A 14902-nucleotide genomic window follows, 5' to 3' on the forward strand; every position below is an offset into this window, starting at 1 on the left:
GTGTGTGTGTGTGTGTGTGTGTGTGTGTGTGTGTGTGTGTGGGCGCTGAGGCATGTAGTGAGCATCTCAGACGTAAGCACTGGCATTTATATACATGATCCGTTTGAAAGAGAAAAAGCTGTGTTCTACAGCTAGAACAGTCAGTCATAGAAAAACAATGAACAGACTCTTAAAAGACTAAATTCATGACTCTTGTTAAAGACAAAACTGTGTTGAAGTCTGTTATGTCATTTGTATATCGTTTCATTTATTCCATTCTATTGTATTCTACTGAAATGTTCATACATGCTAAAATGTGAAGACATGCTGTATGCATCTCGTTTCTTCCTCAATAAAAGGGGTTTATTTGTTTGTTTGTTTCCAGGTCAAAGTGTTGTTGGATATCTGTAACAGCACCAAGGGAGTCTGCATAGCTGGTATGTCCCAATAATGACAAGAACAGTAATAATAATTCACACTCTTCTTTCCCTCGTGTAACTGAAGTGAATTCAAGTGGAGTTTCACACATTCTCCAACATGTTCTCACCAGTCAAGGTGCAGTGTGTTATCATCCTCTGATCTCTCTATGTTGTGTTGTAGGACCACCCGGCCCTCCTGGACCCCCTGGTAAGTTGTCAACTGATTAAACACTTTAAAGATTCATATTGATCATCTTAGCCAATCCCTTTTCAGCCATGCCACAGATTTTTGCTAGAGTGACCCATAAGCATATCCCAGTAACTTGGTGTAACCATGGCAAAATGACAGAAAACACACTGGACCCCCACATAATGTTAAGTATCCCAAGGACTCTTCCAGAGCATCTCTGGGATATTGCTCAAGATAGTGTATTTATTAAATGTTTTGCCCACGGATATGCATCTGTACTTCAGATATTACTCCTGCATGGTAGTAATGTGTTTGTATATGATAGGTCTGCCTGACCATGTAAAGCACTGTGGTTGTAATGTATGTATGGCAGGGCTGCCTGACCATGTAAAGTAATGTGGTAGTAATGTGTTTGTATATGATAGGGCTGCCAGACCAAGTAAAGTACTGTGTTTGTATATGATAGGGCTGCCTGACCATGTAAAGTACTGTGGTATGTATGATAGGTCTGCCTGACCATGTAAAGTACTGTGTTTGTATATGATAGGGCTGCCTGACCACGTAAAGTACTGTGGTTGTAATGTGTTTGTATATGATAGGGCTGCCTGACTATGTAAAGTACTGTGGTTGTAATGTATATATGATAGGGCTGCCTGACCACGTAAAGTAATATGGTTGTAATGTATTTATGATAGGGCTGCCTGACCATGTAAAGTAATATGGTTGTAATGTATTTATGATAGGGCTGCCTGACCATGTAAAGTACTGTGGTTGTAATGTATGTATGATAGGTCTGCCTGACCATGTAAAGTACTGTGGTTGTAATGTATGTATGATAGGGCTGCCTGACCATGTAAAGTACTGTGGTTGTAATGTATATATGATAGGGCTGCCTGACCATGTAAAGTACTGTGGTTGTAATGTATATATGATAGGGCTGCCTGACCATGTAAAGTACTGTGGTTGTAATGTATATATGATAGGGCTGCCTGACCATGTAAAGTACTGTGGTTGTAATGTATATATGATAGGGCTGCCTGACCATGTAAAGTAATATGGTTGTAATGTATTTATGATAGGGCTGCCTGACCATGTAAAGTAATATGGTTGTAATGTATTTATGATAGGGCTGCCTGACCATGTAAAGTAATATGGTTGTAATGTATTTATGATAGGTCTGCCTGACCATGTAAAGTACTGTGGTTGTAATGTGTTTGTATATGGTAGGTCTGCCTGACCATGTAAAGTAATATGGTTGTAATGTATGTACGATAGGGCTGCCTGACCATGTAAAGTACTGTGGTTGTAATGTGTTTGTATATGATAGGTCTGCCTGACCATGTAAAGTACTGTGGTTGTAATGTGTTTGTATATGGTAGGTCTGCCTGACCATGTAAAGTAATATGGTTGTAATGTATGTACGATAGGGCTGCCTGACCATGTAAAGTACTGTGGTTGTAATGTGTTTGTATATGGTAGGTCTGCCTGACCATGTAAAGTAATATGGTTGTAATGTATGTACGATAGGGCTGCCTGACCATGTAAAGTAATATGGTTGTAATGTGTTTGTATATGGTAGGTCTGCCTGACCATGTAAAGTAATATGGTTGTAATGTATGTACGATAGGGCTGCCTGACCATGTAAAGTACTGTGGTTGTAATGTGTTTGTATATGGTAGGTCTGCCTGACCATGTAAAGTAATATGGTTGTAATGTTGTAATAGGGCTGCCTGACCATGTAAAGTACTGTGGTTGTAATGTGTTTGTATATGGTAGGTCTGCCTGACCATGTAAAGTAATATGGTTGTAATGTATGTACGATAGGGCTGCCTGACCATGTAAAGTAATATGGTTGTAATGTATGTACGATAGGGCTGTCTGACCATGTAAAGTACTGTGGTTGTAATGTGTTTGTATATGATAGGGCTGCCTGACCATGTAAAGTACCGTGGTTGTAATGTATGTATGGCAGGGCTGCCTGACAATGTAACGTACTGTGGTTGTAATGTGTTTGTATATGGTAGGTCTGTCTGACCATGTAAAGTACTGTGGTTGTAATGTATGAATGGCAGGGCTACCTGGCCTGCATGGTCTGCCTGGGCACAATGGCACTGATGGTATCCCAGGACTAGATGGACTGCCTGGGGCTGATGGAAAACGAGGGAAGAGAGGTATGGAGTGAAAGACCCTTTTACAGTAACAGAGAGAATCATTCTTACTCTCTATTTTCTGCCTCATTGTATCAGTCTGTCTATCATCTGATGTGTCCATTATGTATTGTTACCTGGGGCTCTGTCTGCTTCTGTGACTGAAGAGAGAGAGATAATAGAACATAGAAAGGGTAGAGCAGATCTCCTCAGGGTCAATAACATGCACCCTAACACACACAGCCTCAGACACACACACACACACACACACACACACACACACACACACACACACACACACACACACACACACACACACACACACCACACACACACACACACACACACACACACACACACACACACACACACACAGCCACACACACACACACACACACACACACACACACACACACACACACACACACACACACACACACACACACCACACACACACACACACACACACACACACACACACACACACACACACACACACACACACACACACACACATATATATATTCAGACACACACACACACACACACACACACACACAGCCACACACACACACACACACACACACACACACACACACACACACACACACACACACACACACACACACACACACACACACACACACACACACACACACACACACACACACACACACACACACACACACACACACACACACACACACATATATATATATTCAGACACACACATGCACACACTTACACACCTACACTTGCATGCAATAACCCCACAGTGCACCCAGATACACACATAATATACACACAGATCTCCACATACATAACACTTTCTTTCGCCTATTCTTATATCCAACTGTCATTGGACAGCCATTCAGATCTATGAGATATGTGGTGTCACAATGCTGAATCATGTTTTCCACTGTGGTGGAAACACCATAGAACCGGAAACGGAGGAAGAAAGGAAACTGCTCTTCTGTCCCACAGTAGACTAATGTCATTCATGACTCTGTGGTTTTGGGCTGCTCTTGAATGGGCTGTAAACCTCATTCTCCCATCAGCCCACTGGTGCGTTCCTCAGGAGGGAAGGACATGATTCACACCCTATTTCTTATATAGTGCACTACTTTTGACCAGAGCCCAATGGGCCCTGCTCAAAAGTAGGGCACTAAATAGACAATATTTTAGCAGCCCAGGAGAAGTGAATGGAATAGTTCATGGTTTACTGGAATGGCTTTGACTTGACGAATCCTTGGAATTTCCAGACTGAAGCTAAGATTTAGTAGACCCATGTCTAGTTCACATTGTGGGAACTCTTTTCTTAACAGTAGCTCAGATATAAGATCCCACGTCTCGCTCATTACACAAGCTTGACTCATTTGATTGTGGATCTTATGAAGCTAGGGTTTATTTTTGGATCAGGCCTTTATGAATTCCTGTTCCATTCCATGTCTCAAGTTAGGGTTTGTAAATCACCTGCACATATGAAAAACGATAACCGCGTTCCTTCACAGGTGAGAAAGGTGAGCCAGGGGAGAAAGGTGAGCCAGGGGAGAAAGGTGACAGAGGAGACCCTGGACCCGCCGGAGAAAATACACAATCGTCCAACGATGTCATCTTGGAGGGTAAGAACGGACAGAAACGATAATGTCCACTGTCTATATTAGATAGACTATCACTATGACTCCTAAAGTACATGATGACCATTGTACACTCAAATGGTTCAGCACATACCTTTATTGCAAAATCTTAACAGATCTTCATTAGAACTGCAAATGAATGTGGTCTTAGCACAACACTTAAGGTACCTGTATGTGTTGCGGCATTAGTGTGGGCAAGCCCTATCCTGTTTCATGATCAGTCGATACAGTTTATGCCTGGACAGCTCTACTTGAAATACAACGTGATTGTGAAAATCCTTGTCTTTCGGGTCTGTCTAGGCCCCCCGGGTCCGGCTGGTCCTCCTGGTACTCCAGGCCCCATTGGCCCTCCTGGACCTCCTGGCCCACAAGGACCCCAGGGGCCCCCCAGAAACAGGAGTCACCGGGCCAATTTTCCCATCCACGCTGCCCAGACCCTGGGTGGGTAACTACCCTGCACACATCTACTTATCCTACCCAACTCCCGTATCTCTACCCCCCCATGCTGCCCAGATCCTGGGTGAGTCAGCCTGTTACTATCTATACTACAGTTCCTCTACCCACCTCCAACTTTCCTACTGATTCTAACATCATCACTTCTTTCATTGATTATCATTGACTATTTCAGATCCTTCACATGCTGTACCAAACGATGGGACTCTGTCTGCCAAAGAGGCTGGGAAGTTACAAGAGATACCACTAAATAAGAAAAATGGTACAATGACTTGCATGACTTGAAGGATTTGTTTAAAAACCCTCAGACAAAATCTTAATATGACTGAATATGCAAACCAATCAATCTATCAATCAATTAAACAATAAATGTTTTATCTTCTGTCCCCCAGAGTGCATCATCAAGTCACTGATCAACCCCCGTAACATATCTAAGATGGAGAGTACGTTCGGAACGTGGATGGAAGACACGGCTGTGCTGAACGACAAACGCATCTGGGTGGCCGAACATTTCTCTGGTACCTCCCAAACTCACACAACAGCCAATCAAATGTCTTTAGCATTTCTCTGGTACCAGCCAAACGCAGGCAACAGCCAATCACATTTTCTTTAGCACTTCTCTGGTACCTCCTACACACTCACACAACAACCAATCCTATGTCTCCAGGTCGCACGGTGAAGGAGTATAAGAGCATCGCCTCATTCCAGAATGCCACCAGTGAGGTCATCGACGGCAGGAAGTTCTACCAGGGGTGTGGCCATGCCGTTCATAACGGATCCTTCTACTATCACATCGCTGGAACCACCAACCTGGCCAGGTAAAGAACCATAGTTTGGCACCTCCAACCTGGCCAGGTAAAGAACCATAGTTTGGCACCTCCAACCTGGCCAGGTAAAGAACCATAGTTTGGTCCCCCAAACCTGGCCAGGTAAAGAACCATAGTTTGGCACCTCCAACCTGGCCAGGTAAAGAACCATAGTTTGGCACCTCCAACCTGGCCAGGTAAAGAACCATAGTTTGGCACCTCCAACCTGGCCAGGTAAAGAACCATAGTTTGGCACCTCCAACCTGGCCAGGTAAAGAACCATAGTTTGGCACCTCCAACCTTGCCAGGTAAGAAGGGATGGTAGTTACCCTGCTTGAATCCAACTGATCCCTTAGCTCCTACCGCACTAGATATTTGTCTGATAACAATGGATAGTTGTCAGAGGGAAATCAAGGTGAAGCTTTTTGGCCTTGTGCAATTTAAGTCTTGAAGAAAAATATTCTGTCTTTGTGATGTCACTGGCTGTGTATGATCCTGAGACTTATTTTCTTCTGCTGGTGTGGCATTGTGGTGCACAGTTCCTAAGGAAAGCAAAGGTAAATGTAGAAATGTGCATAGTTTATTTCTTACACCCTCCGTTCATCCCCCAGGTTCGACCTGCAGTCCAAGCGTCTCCACACCCTGGCCATCGACAATGCTCTGTACCACAACCTGTCCTACCTTCTCTACAACTCCAAGACCTACTTCAAGCTGGCGGCGGATGAGAACGGCCTGTGGCTCATCTTTGCCTCCAGTCTGGACGACAGCATTATGGTGGCCCAGCTGGACCTGAAGAGCTTCTCTGTCACATCGTACATCAACACCACCTACCCCAGGACCAAGGCCGGCAACGCCTTCGTGGCCTGTGGCGTACTCTACGTCACCGACACCAAGGACACCCGTGTGACCTTCGCCTTCGACCTCCTGAAGGGGAAACCGGTCAACGTGACCTTTGAACTGAGGTCCCCTGGCGGGGTGCTGGCCATGCTGTCCTATAACCCCAATAACAGACACCTGTATGTGTGGGATCAGAGCTACGTGAAGCTGTATGTGGTGCACTTCATCTCTGATGACTGAGACAGTGTTTTGATGGTATTCTGAGTGTTTTGACAGTATTCAGATGGTATTTTAATGGTATTCTGATTAAAGATGGCCAGCTTTTTAAAGTGCTTAATTAAAGATGAACAGCAATCGTGAATATTATGGCTATTTTTTATTTATACTATGTACGTGTTGTCTTTAGTTTTATGCCATCTCAACAAGGACTCTTTTCTAATGGTCTTTTGGGACTGCTGGCTGGGATAAAAAACCTTTATGTGAGTGCTGTTCAAATATTTGTTTCAATTGGATTACAGCTTCCAAAGATGCACATACTGTACCTTTTCCAATGTAGAGTTGAACTGAATAAGGGCTTATCAGAGTAGGAAGTAGATCATTATAATATAATTGTTATAGTCTATATTGTATTGTGGCGATGGTTTAAACAGTAAAATAATTGCTGTACTGTTTTCCATGTTTTTCCATTTGAGATCGTGGAATTCTCTTTTTGTAAGGATACTTATTAACCACTTGACTTGTTATATTGTTTTTATGTCTCTCACTTGTATATTATATTTATTTGGTAAATGTAACTCTTTAAGGTCTACCCTGGAAACATGGCTTTTTGTGGAGTTAATACTATTTATAGCTGTAAAGTCCTTACTAGACTTTCCCTGTGACTGCATGACAAAATATGTATCCGAAATGTGTTTCCATATTTACTTGGATCCTACCATGACCAGCATCCCTTAGAGAGCAAAATGTTTTAAAAATCTGTACATATGTTTATTCCCGACAATGATATTTGCTGCTGCATGGTCTCTACTGATTATCATGTCTAGAGAGAGAAATACAGAAACAAACATAAAATCAACCTGATGAAATAAAAATATTTATTCAACTTACAAAGGTAGAACTTTGACCACGGTAGGACAGCCTGCTCTATATTCCTGTCTCTCTCTGGACTCTCTCTAGTTATCTAGTCATAGCCTCCCCATACTGAGCTTTAGATAGATATATACTGTAGATACCTGAACAACACTTTACTTAAAGCACCTTTTTATGAAGTGTTAATATCTTAAATAGACATGAATATCCCCTTATAGATGTTATAGAGCATTATGAAGTGTTAATATCTTATATAGACATGAATATCCCCTTATAGATGTTATAGAGCATTATGAAGTGTTAATATCTTAAATAGACATGAATATCCCCTTATAGATGTTATAGAGCATTATGAAGTGTTAATATCTTAAATAGACATGAATATCCCCTTATAGATGTTATAGAGCATTATGAAGTGTTAATATCTTAAATAGACATGAATATCCCCTTATAGATGTTATAGAGCATTATGAAGTGTTAATATCTTATATACATGAATATCCCCTTATAGATGTTATAGAGCATTATGAAGTGTTAATATCTTATATAGACATGAATATCCCCTTATAGATGTTATAGAGCATTATGAAGTGTTAATATCTTATATACATGAATACCCTTATAGATGTTATAGAGCATTATGAAGCATGTACCATAAAGCAAAACAAGGCTCGGTGCCTAGCGTGTTATTGCTTCACTGTGATGTTTTTAATGATCCTCTATGACTGCATCTATAAGGTGACCTATGAATGTTTATAAGGCATTATAAGGCTTCATAAGTACTAACGTTACACACGACAGACGAGAGAAGGTAGAATATGTAAACAGATGTCAGAGATCAGACGTGGTACCCAGATGGAGGGAAGGAAACACAAATCTGTTTAATAATAATACGTATAGTAATAAAAACAATACAAACATTTAACAAAAGATACAACTAATCCAGCCGGTATGATACAAAACAAAAAATTAAGTAAAACGCTTTCATGTTTGTACAAGCTGCTGTGGTATTTCATATATTTATATATTAAAACTATTTAACTTTTTACTACTAGGCCAAATACAGCCAGACATTCATTTGTAGATAACAGTAGTTTATTTGTTCTTCCCATAGCCTATTCGTTTTCAAATAAACTTTTAGTGTCCCCAGATTTGAGTGCAAATATCTATTCAATAAGGTTTGTAAAAACAATACAGTACAGTAGTATCACCAAACACAAACCTATGCCATGTTGCACTATGTCCCAGTAAAATACAGTATTAACCCCTTACATTCCTAACGTAAAAGGCAAAAAGTCCAACACAAATAACAACAGCCTGCAAAGAAACAACCAACCAACCCACCAACCAAAAACAAATAGGTAAATAGTTCAACAACAAAAAATAAAATGTTTGTGCAAAAACAGACCCATACAGAACATAACAGACCCATACAGAACATAACAGACCCATACAGAACATAACAGACCCATACAGAACATAACAGACCCATACAGAACATAACAGACCCATACAGAACATAACAGACCCATACAGAACATAACAGACCCATACAGAACATAACAGACCCATACAGAACATAAGACTCATACAGAACATAACAGACCCATACAGAACATAACAGAACATAACAGACCCATACAGAACATAACAGACCCATACAGAACATAACAGACCCATACAGAACATAACAGACCCATACAGAACATAACAGACCCATACAGAACATAACAGACCCATACAGAACATAACAGACCCATACAGAACATAACAGACCCATACAGAACATAACAGACCCATACAGAACATAACAGACCCATACAGAACATAACAGACCATAACAGAACATAACAGACCATAACAGAACATAACAGAACATAACAGACCCATACAGAACATAAGACCATAACAGACCCATACAGAACATAAGACCCATACAGAACATAACAGACCATAACAGACCATAACAGAACATAACAGAACATAACAGAACATAACAGACCCATACAGAACATAACAAACCCATACAGAACATAACAGACCCATACAGAACATAACAGACCCATACAGAACATAACAGACCCATACAGAACATAACAGACCCATACAGAACATAACAGAACATAACAGACCCATACAGAACATAACAGACCCATACAGAACATAACAGAACATAACAGACCCATACAGAACATAAGACCATAACAGACCCATACAGAACATAACAGACCCATACAGAACATAACAGACCCCATGTGTTTCTTTCTTCTCGGGGGAGGGAGGGGGGGTATTCAGTGGAACAGACAGATGAGACATATAGACTACACACAGTCACAGGATCAAAACACACCATCTTCCAAACACAAGGTTGTAGCAGTGAGGCCGCTGCTGCCGCACAAACAGGCTTTTGACGGCAGGCGGGCGGCAGATACACAGAGGTGTGATCACATAGCTGCTAGGCTCAATCAATCCATAGATCAATCGATGGAGTAGGCTAGCGAGTCACTGGGCAGCCAGTGTTATGGGATGGGGTCACTATGGGGATAGTGTGCCACTAAACGTTGTCATTAACAGTGAGATTAGCCAGGGGATGAAGAGGATGAAACCAGATCAACAAAATGCAGATCAACAACTTCAGAGTCCCACCAGACCACTGACTGACTGACTAAAGGAACCACAGTGCTGGTTAATGTAGATGCTAAGAGAGTTTTTCAGCTTATGGGCACAAAATGACAACAGATACACACTTTAGAAGAGTTTGAGCACTTGTACAGAGCACTGTCATATCAATAAACCATGTGATTGCACCGCTTAAAACGAGAACAGGAAGTCATGCATAGCTTTCATATGGACTGACACACTCGTAAACGTCCAGCAGCCGCTTTTAAAATGATAGGAAATCTAACTGTTAAAATCAAGTATGGAACCTGTCTTTACGTTTTAATACAGGCTTTTAGGCTCTGGGAAAGAAAAAAATATTCACAGCTCAATTGAACTTTTCTGATAGGATTTCCTCTAGGTAAAGTCATACCGTACCGTACTCTCTCTGTTGCTCTCTCAAAGCTGCTGAAACCTTGGTCATCTCTCAACCTTTCACCTCTCCGTCACACATATCATTAGAGCCCTCTCAACTAGCCTATCCAGCAGTGTAATATACCTAGTGATCTATCTGAACCTTTACCCCGATCCCTCTTCGTCTCTCTCACACAAGTCTAGGCTCTCTACACAATGTTATACTAGTGAAAGAAAGTTTGGTTAATCTTTCAACCTTACTCCTTCCTATCCACCGCCATTTAGACATACCACTTCCAGGTATTTACGTTTCTACAAGATGTTGAATATTCCAGTGAAAGTTTGGTTATAGTTTCAACGTTCAACCACTAACCAATCAGATGACCTCTCTACAGACAGTACAGGAAGTGGTTTGGGGTCTACAGAATGTCGAAGATGCTAGAGGGGATGTTGTAGCGGTCGGGTAGAACCCTCATCTTGAGGGTTCCGTCGGCGCCGCAGGTGAATATGCGGTTGCCGGGGCGGGTCTCCACCTGCATGACGCCTGCTCCGATGTTCCGGAAGATGGACTGCTTGGCATGCTCTGTGCTAAACGAGTGCATGAGGCCATGGCCTGCCAGCTTCCACACCTGGAGGAGAAGGAGAGGGGGAGTGAAAGAGAGAGGTAAGGAGAAAGGCAATGAGCGATACATTCATGGAATTACATGATGTCTTTCACAGATCAATCCTGTGACTTACATACATTTTTACACACATTTGGTCATTGAAATACAGCTGGAGAGCACAGATTAATGGTTGACAGGGTTGGGAACCATTCCATTTCAATTTAGGAAGATTCTTATTCCATTTTCCTCATTACAAAGTAATAAGGAAAATCACCTTCATGTTCCCCTCAGCCGAGCCGGTTACGAAGAAGTCTTCGGAGGTGTCGAGCGCCAGGGCTTTGACGGCTGAGTCGTGGGCCTGGAAGGTGTGTAGCAGCTGTCTCTGTCGGATGTCAAACACACACACAAAGCCCTTCCTGCCTCCCGAGATCAGCAGCTGCTGCTTGGGAGCGTACTGCAACACCGTCGCACCGTTCTCATGGCACGGGAAGGCTGGAGAGACAGATCACAACTATGAGTTATGAGTGACAACACTAATACAGGGGACAGTGGGGTAAGTTGAACCAAACGGTAAGTTGAGCAAGCCCTTGTTTCTAGGAAACCATAAACAAAATGTATAATTTGACCAAACATTTAGGAAGAGGACATCATTTCATGGAGTCTGTGAAAAAGTGGTAAGCAAGGATAAAAAAAGCAGATTTTCACTAAGTCAAATGAATGAATTGTGTTAGAGGTTTCATGATGCTTGTATCTAAACTAAAGTAGATCATTTAAAGATCGTTCTATGCATCAGTTGGGCTCTGTATGAGCTTCAATAGGAGGACCTAAACCCTAAACCTAGCATGAAAGTGCATCCTTGTATCTGTGTGGGCTAATATAGTAAAATGTTTGCCTTGGGGTAAGATGAGCGAATGGGATAAGTTGAGCCAACGGTTGAGCCAATGGCAAGTTGAGCAACATGAAGTGTTTTATTTCCAGGTGTAGCGCGAGGTGGTATCGCTGGGATATTAGGAAACACCAGGGCTTATGTTAAATGTGTTCAAACCAGTACAATGTTGGAGGTGTTAATCCGTGTTTACAGATGCTTAAAATGATTCAAAGACAAACAAGCCATTGTGATGAATTGTGATCGGGAAATAAAGACAGACATAGTTTAAATAGGTACAGAAATGTGTAGGCAGCTCAACTTACCCTGTTCCTATGCTCAACTTACCCTGTTCCTATGCTCAACTTACCCTGTTCCTATGCTCAACTTACCCTGTTCCTATGCTCAACTTACCCTGTTCCTATGCTCAACTTACCCTGTTCCTATGCTCAACTTACCCTGTTCCTATGCTCAACTTACCCTGTTCCTATGCTCAACTTACCCTGTTCCTATGCTCAACTTACCCTGTTCCTATGCTCAACTTACCCTGTTCCTATGCTCAACTTACCCTGTTCCTATGCTCAACTTACCCTGTTCCTATGCTCAACTTACCCTGTTCCTATGCTCAACTTACCCTGTTCCTATGCTCAACTTACCCTGTTCCTATGCTCAACTTACCCTGTTCCTATGCTCAACTTACCCTGTTCCTATGCTCAACTTACCCTGTTCCTATGCTCAACTTACCCTGTTCCTATGCTCAACTTACCCTGTTCCTATGCTCAACTTACCCTGTTCCTATGCTCAACTTACCCTGTTCCTATGCTCAACTTACCCTGTTCCTATGCTCAACTTACCCTGTTCCTATGCTCAACTTACCCTGTTCCTATGCTCAACTTACCCTGTTCCTATGCTCAACTTACCCTGTTCCTATGCTCAACTTACCCTGTTCCTATGCTCAACTTACCCTGTTCCTATGCTCAAACCCTGTTCCTATGCTCAACTTACCCTGTTCCTATGCTCAACTTACCCTGTTCCTATGCTCAACTTACCCTGTTCCTATGCTCAACTTACCCTGTTCCTATGCTCAACTTACCCTGTTCCTATGCTCAACTTACCCTGTTCCTATGCTCAACTTACCCTGTTCCTATGCTCCTATGCTCAACTTACCCTGTTCCTATGCTCAACTTACCCTGTTCCTATGCTCAACTTACCCTGTTCCTATGCTCAACTTACCCTGTTCCTATGCTCAACTTACCCTGTTCCTATGCTCAACTTACCCTGTTCCTATGCTCAACTTACCCTGTTCCTATGCTCAACTTACCCTGTTCCTATGCTCAACTGTTCCTACCCTGTTCCTATGCTCAACTTACCCTGTTCCTATGCTCAACTTACCCTGTTCCTATGCTCAACTTACCCTGTTCCTATGCTCAACTTACCCTGTTCCTATGCTCAACTTACCCTGTTCCTATGCTCAACTTACCCTGTTCCTATGCTCAACTTACCCTGTTCCTATGCTCAACTTACCCTGTTCCTACCCTGTTCCTATGCTCAACTTACCCTGTTCCTATGCTCAACTTACCCTGTTCCTATGCTCAACTTACCCTGTTCCTATGCTCAACTTACCCTGTTCCTATGCTCAACTTACCCTGTTCCTATGCTCAACTTACCCTGTTCCTATGCTCAACTTACCCTGTTTACCCTGTTCCTATGCTCAACTTACCCTGTTCCTATGCTCAACTTACCCTGTTCCTATGCTCAACTTACCCTGTTCCTATGCTCAACTTACCCTGTTCCTATGCTCAACTTACCCTGTTCCTATGCTCAACTTACCCTGTTCCTATGCTCAACTTACCCTGTTCCTATGCTCAACTTACCCTGTTCCTATGCTCAACTTACCCTGTTCCTATGCTCAACTTACCCTGTTCCTATGCTCTTACCCTGTTCCTATGCTCAACTTACCCTGTTCCTATGCTCAACTTACCCTGTTCCTATGCTCAACTTACCCTGTTCCTATGCTCAACTTACCCTGTTCCTATGCTGTTCCTATGCTCAACTTACCCTGTTCCTATGCTCAACTTACCCTGTTCCTATGCTCAACTTACCCTGTTCCTATGCTCAACTTACCCTGTTCCTATGCTCAACTTACCCTGTTCCTATGCTCAACTTACCCTGTTCCTATGCTCAACTTACCCTGTTCCTATGCTCAACTTACCCCATAAACGGGAGACCACTTTTTTTTGGCCAAGCTATGTTTTCAAAACTGTAATGTTTACATAAATTCTGATTATTACCAGGGCTACACAACAACAACTGCCTTAATGTTACTGGACCACAGGAAGAGTAGCTGCTGTCTTGGCAGGAAATAATGGACCACAGGAAGAGCAGCTGCTGCCTTGGCAGGAACTAATGGGGATCCTTAATAAATACAAACATCCAGTTCTGGTTGCCTATTTATAAATTATTTATTAAATCATTATTTATTGAAGTTCTTGTCTCTCGTTATCATTGAACCTCTGCTAGCTACATTCTTCACCTCTGGCCTAAGAACAGCCCTTAGTCTGGCGTTATCATTGAACCTCTGCTAGCTACATTCTTCACCTCTGGCATAAGAACAGCCCTTAGTCTGGAGTTATCACACAATACTCCCAGAGTTCTCATGCCTTATTGCTTAAATATCTGTTAAAAAGAAGTCTATATTTCCCTTGACGGAGTGATGCTGAATGTAGAAAATGTCCTAACTTACCCCACTCTCCTCTACTTTACTTGATCAAGCCAAAATTTGATCTGTCACCTAATCTTTCATGTAATGGAGACACAATTGTGGCATCTAACTAGTTCATTTGACTGGTTTTATCTGCTGTGG

General features: G+C 42.2%; 2 protein-coding genes across 3 annotated transcripts in view; one reads left to right on the forward strand and one right to left on the reverse strand.

Moving 5' to 3' along the window:
- The window catches only part of gldn (gliomedin), a 10445-nt gene extending 1739 nt beyond the window's left edge, over positions 1 to 8706 (forward strand). For both annotated transcript variants that reach the window (XM_024398842.2, XM_042317631.1), the window contains 9 exons: positions 365 to 416; positions 580 to 606; positions 2661 to 2759; positions 4247 to 4357; positions 4673 to 4813; positions 5001 to 5087; positions 5218 to 5343; positions 5493 to 5643; positions 6243 to 8706. In XM_024398842.2, the coding sequence (XP_024254610.2) occupies positions 365 to 416; positions 580 to 606; positions 2661 to 2759; positions 4247 to 4357; positions 4673 to 4813; positions 5001 to 5087; positions 5218 to 5343; positions 5493 to 5643; positions 6243 to 6708 (1260 nt within the window). In that variant the 3' untranslated portion in view covers positions 6709 to 8706. The remainder of the gene's footprint in view (positions 1 to 364; positions 417 to 579; positions 607 to 2660; positions 2760 to 4246; positions 4358 to 4672; positions 4814 to 5000; positions 5088 to 5217; positions 5344 to 5492; positions 5644 to 6242) is intronic.
- Positions 8707 to 9719: 1013 nt separating this feature from the next.
- The window catches only part of dmxl2 (Dmx-like 2), a 116172-nt gene continuing 110989 nt past the window's right edge, over positions 9720 to 14902 (reverse strand). Inside the window, 2 exon segments of the mRNA XM_042317632.1 lie at positions 9720 to 11198; positions 11449 to 11666. Coding sequence (XP_042173566.1) covers positions 10989 to 11198; positions 11449 to 11666 — 428 coding nt within the window. The 3' untranslated portion in view covers positions 9720 to 10988.

Source organism: Oncorhynchus tshawytscha, unplaced genomic scaffold (genome assembly GCF_018296145.1).
Source record: "Oncorhynchus tshawytscha isolate Ot180627B unplaced genomic scaffold, Otsh_v2.0 Un_contig_3158_pilon_pilon, whole genome shotgun sequence".
Classification (NCBI taxonomy): Eukaryota; Metazoa; Chordata; class Actinopteri; order Salmoniformes; family Salmonidae; genus Oncorhynchus; species Oncorhynchus tshawytscha.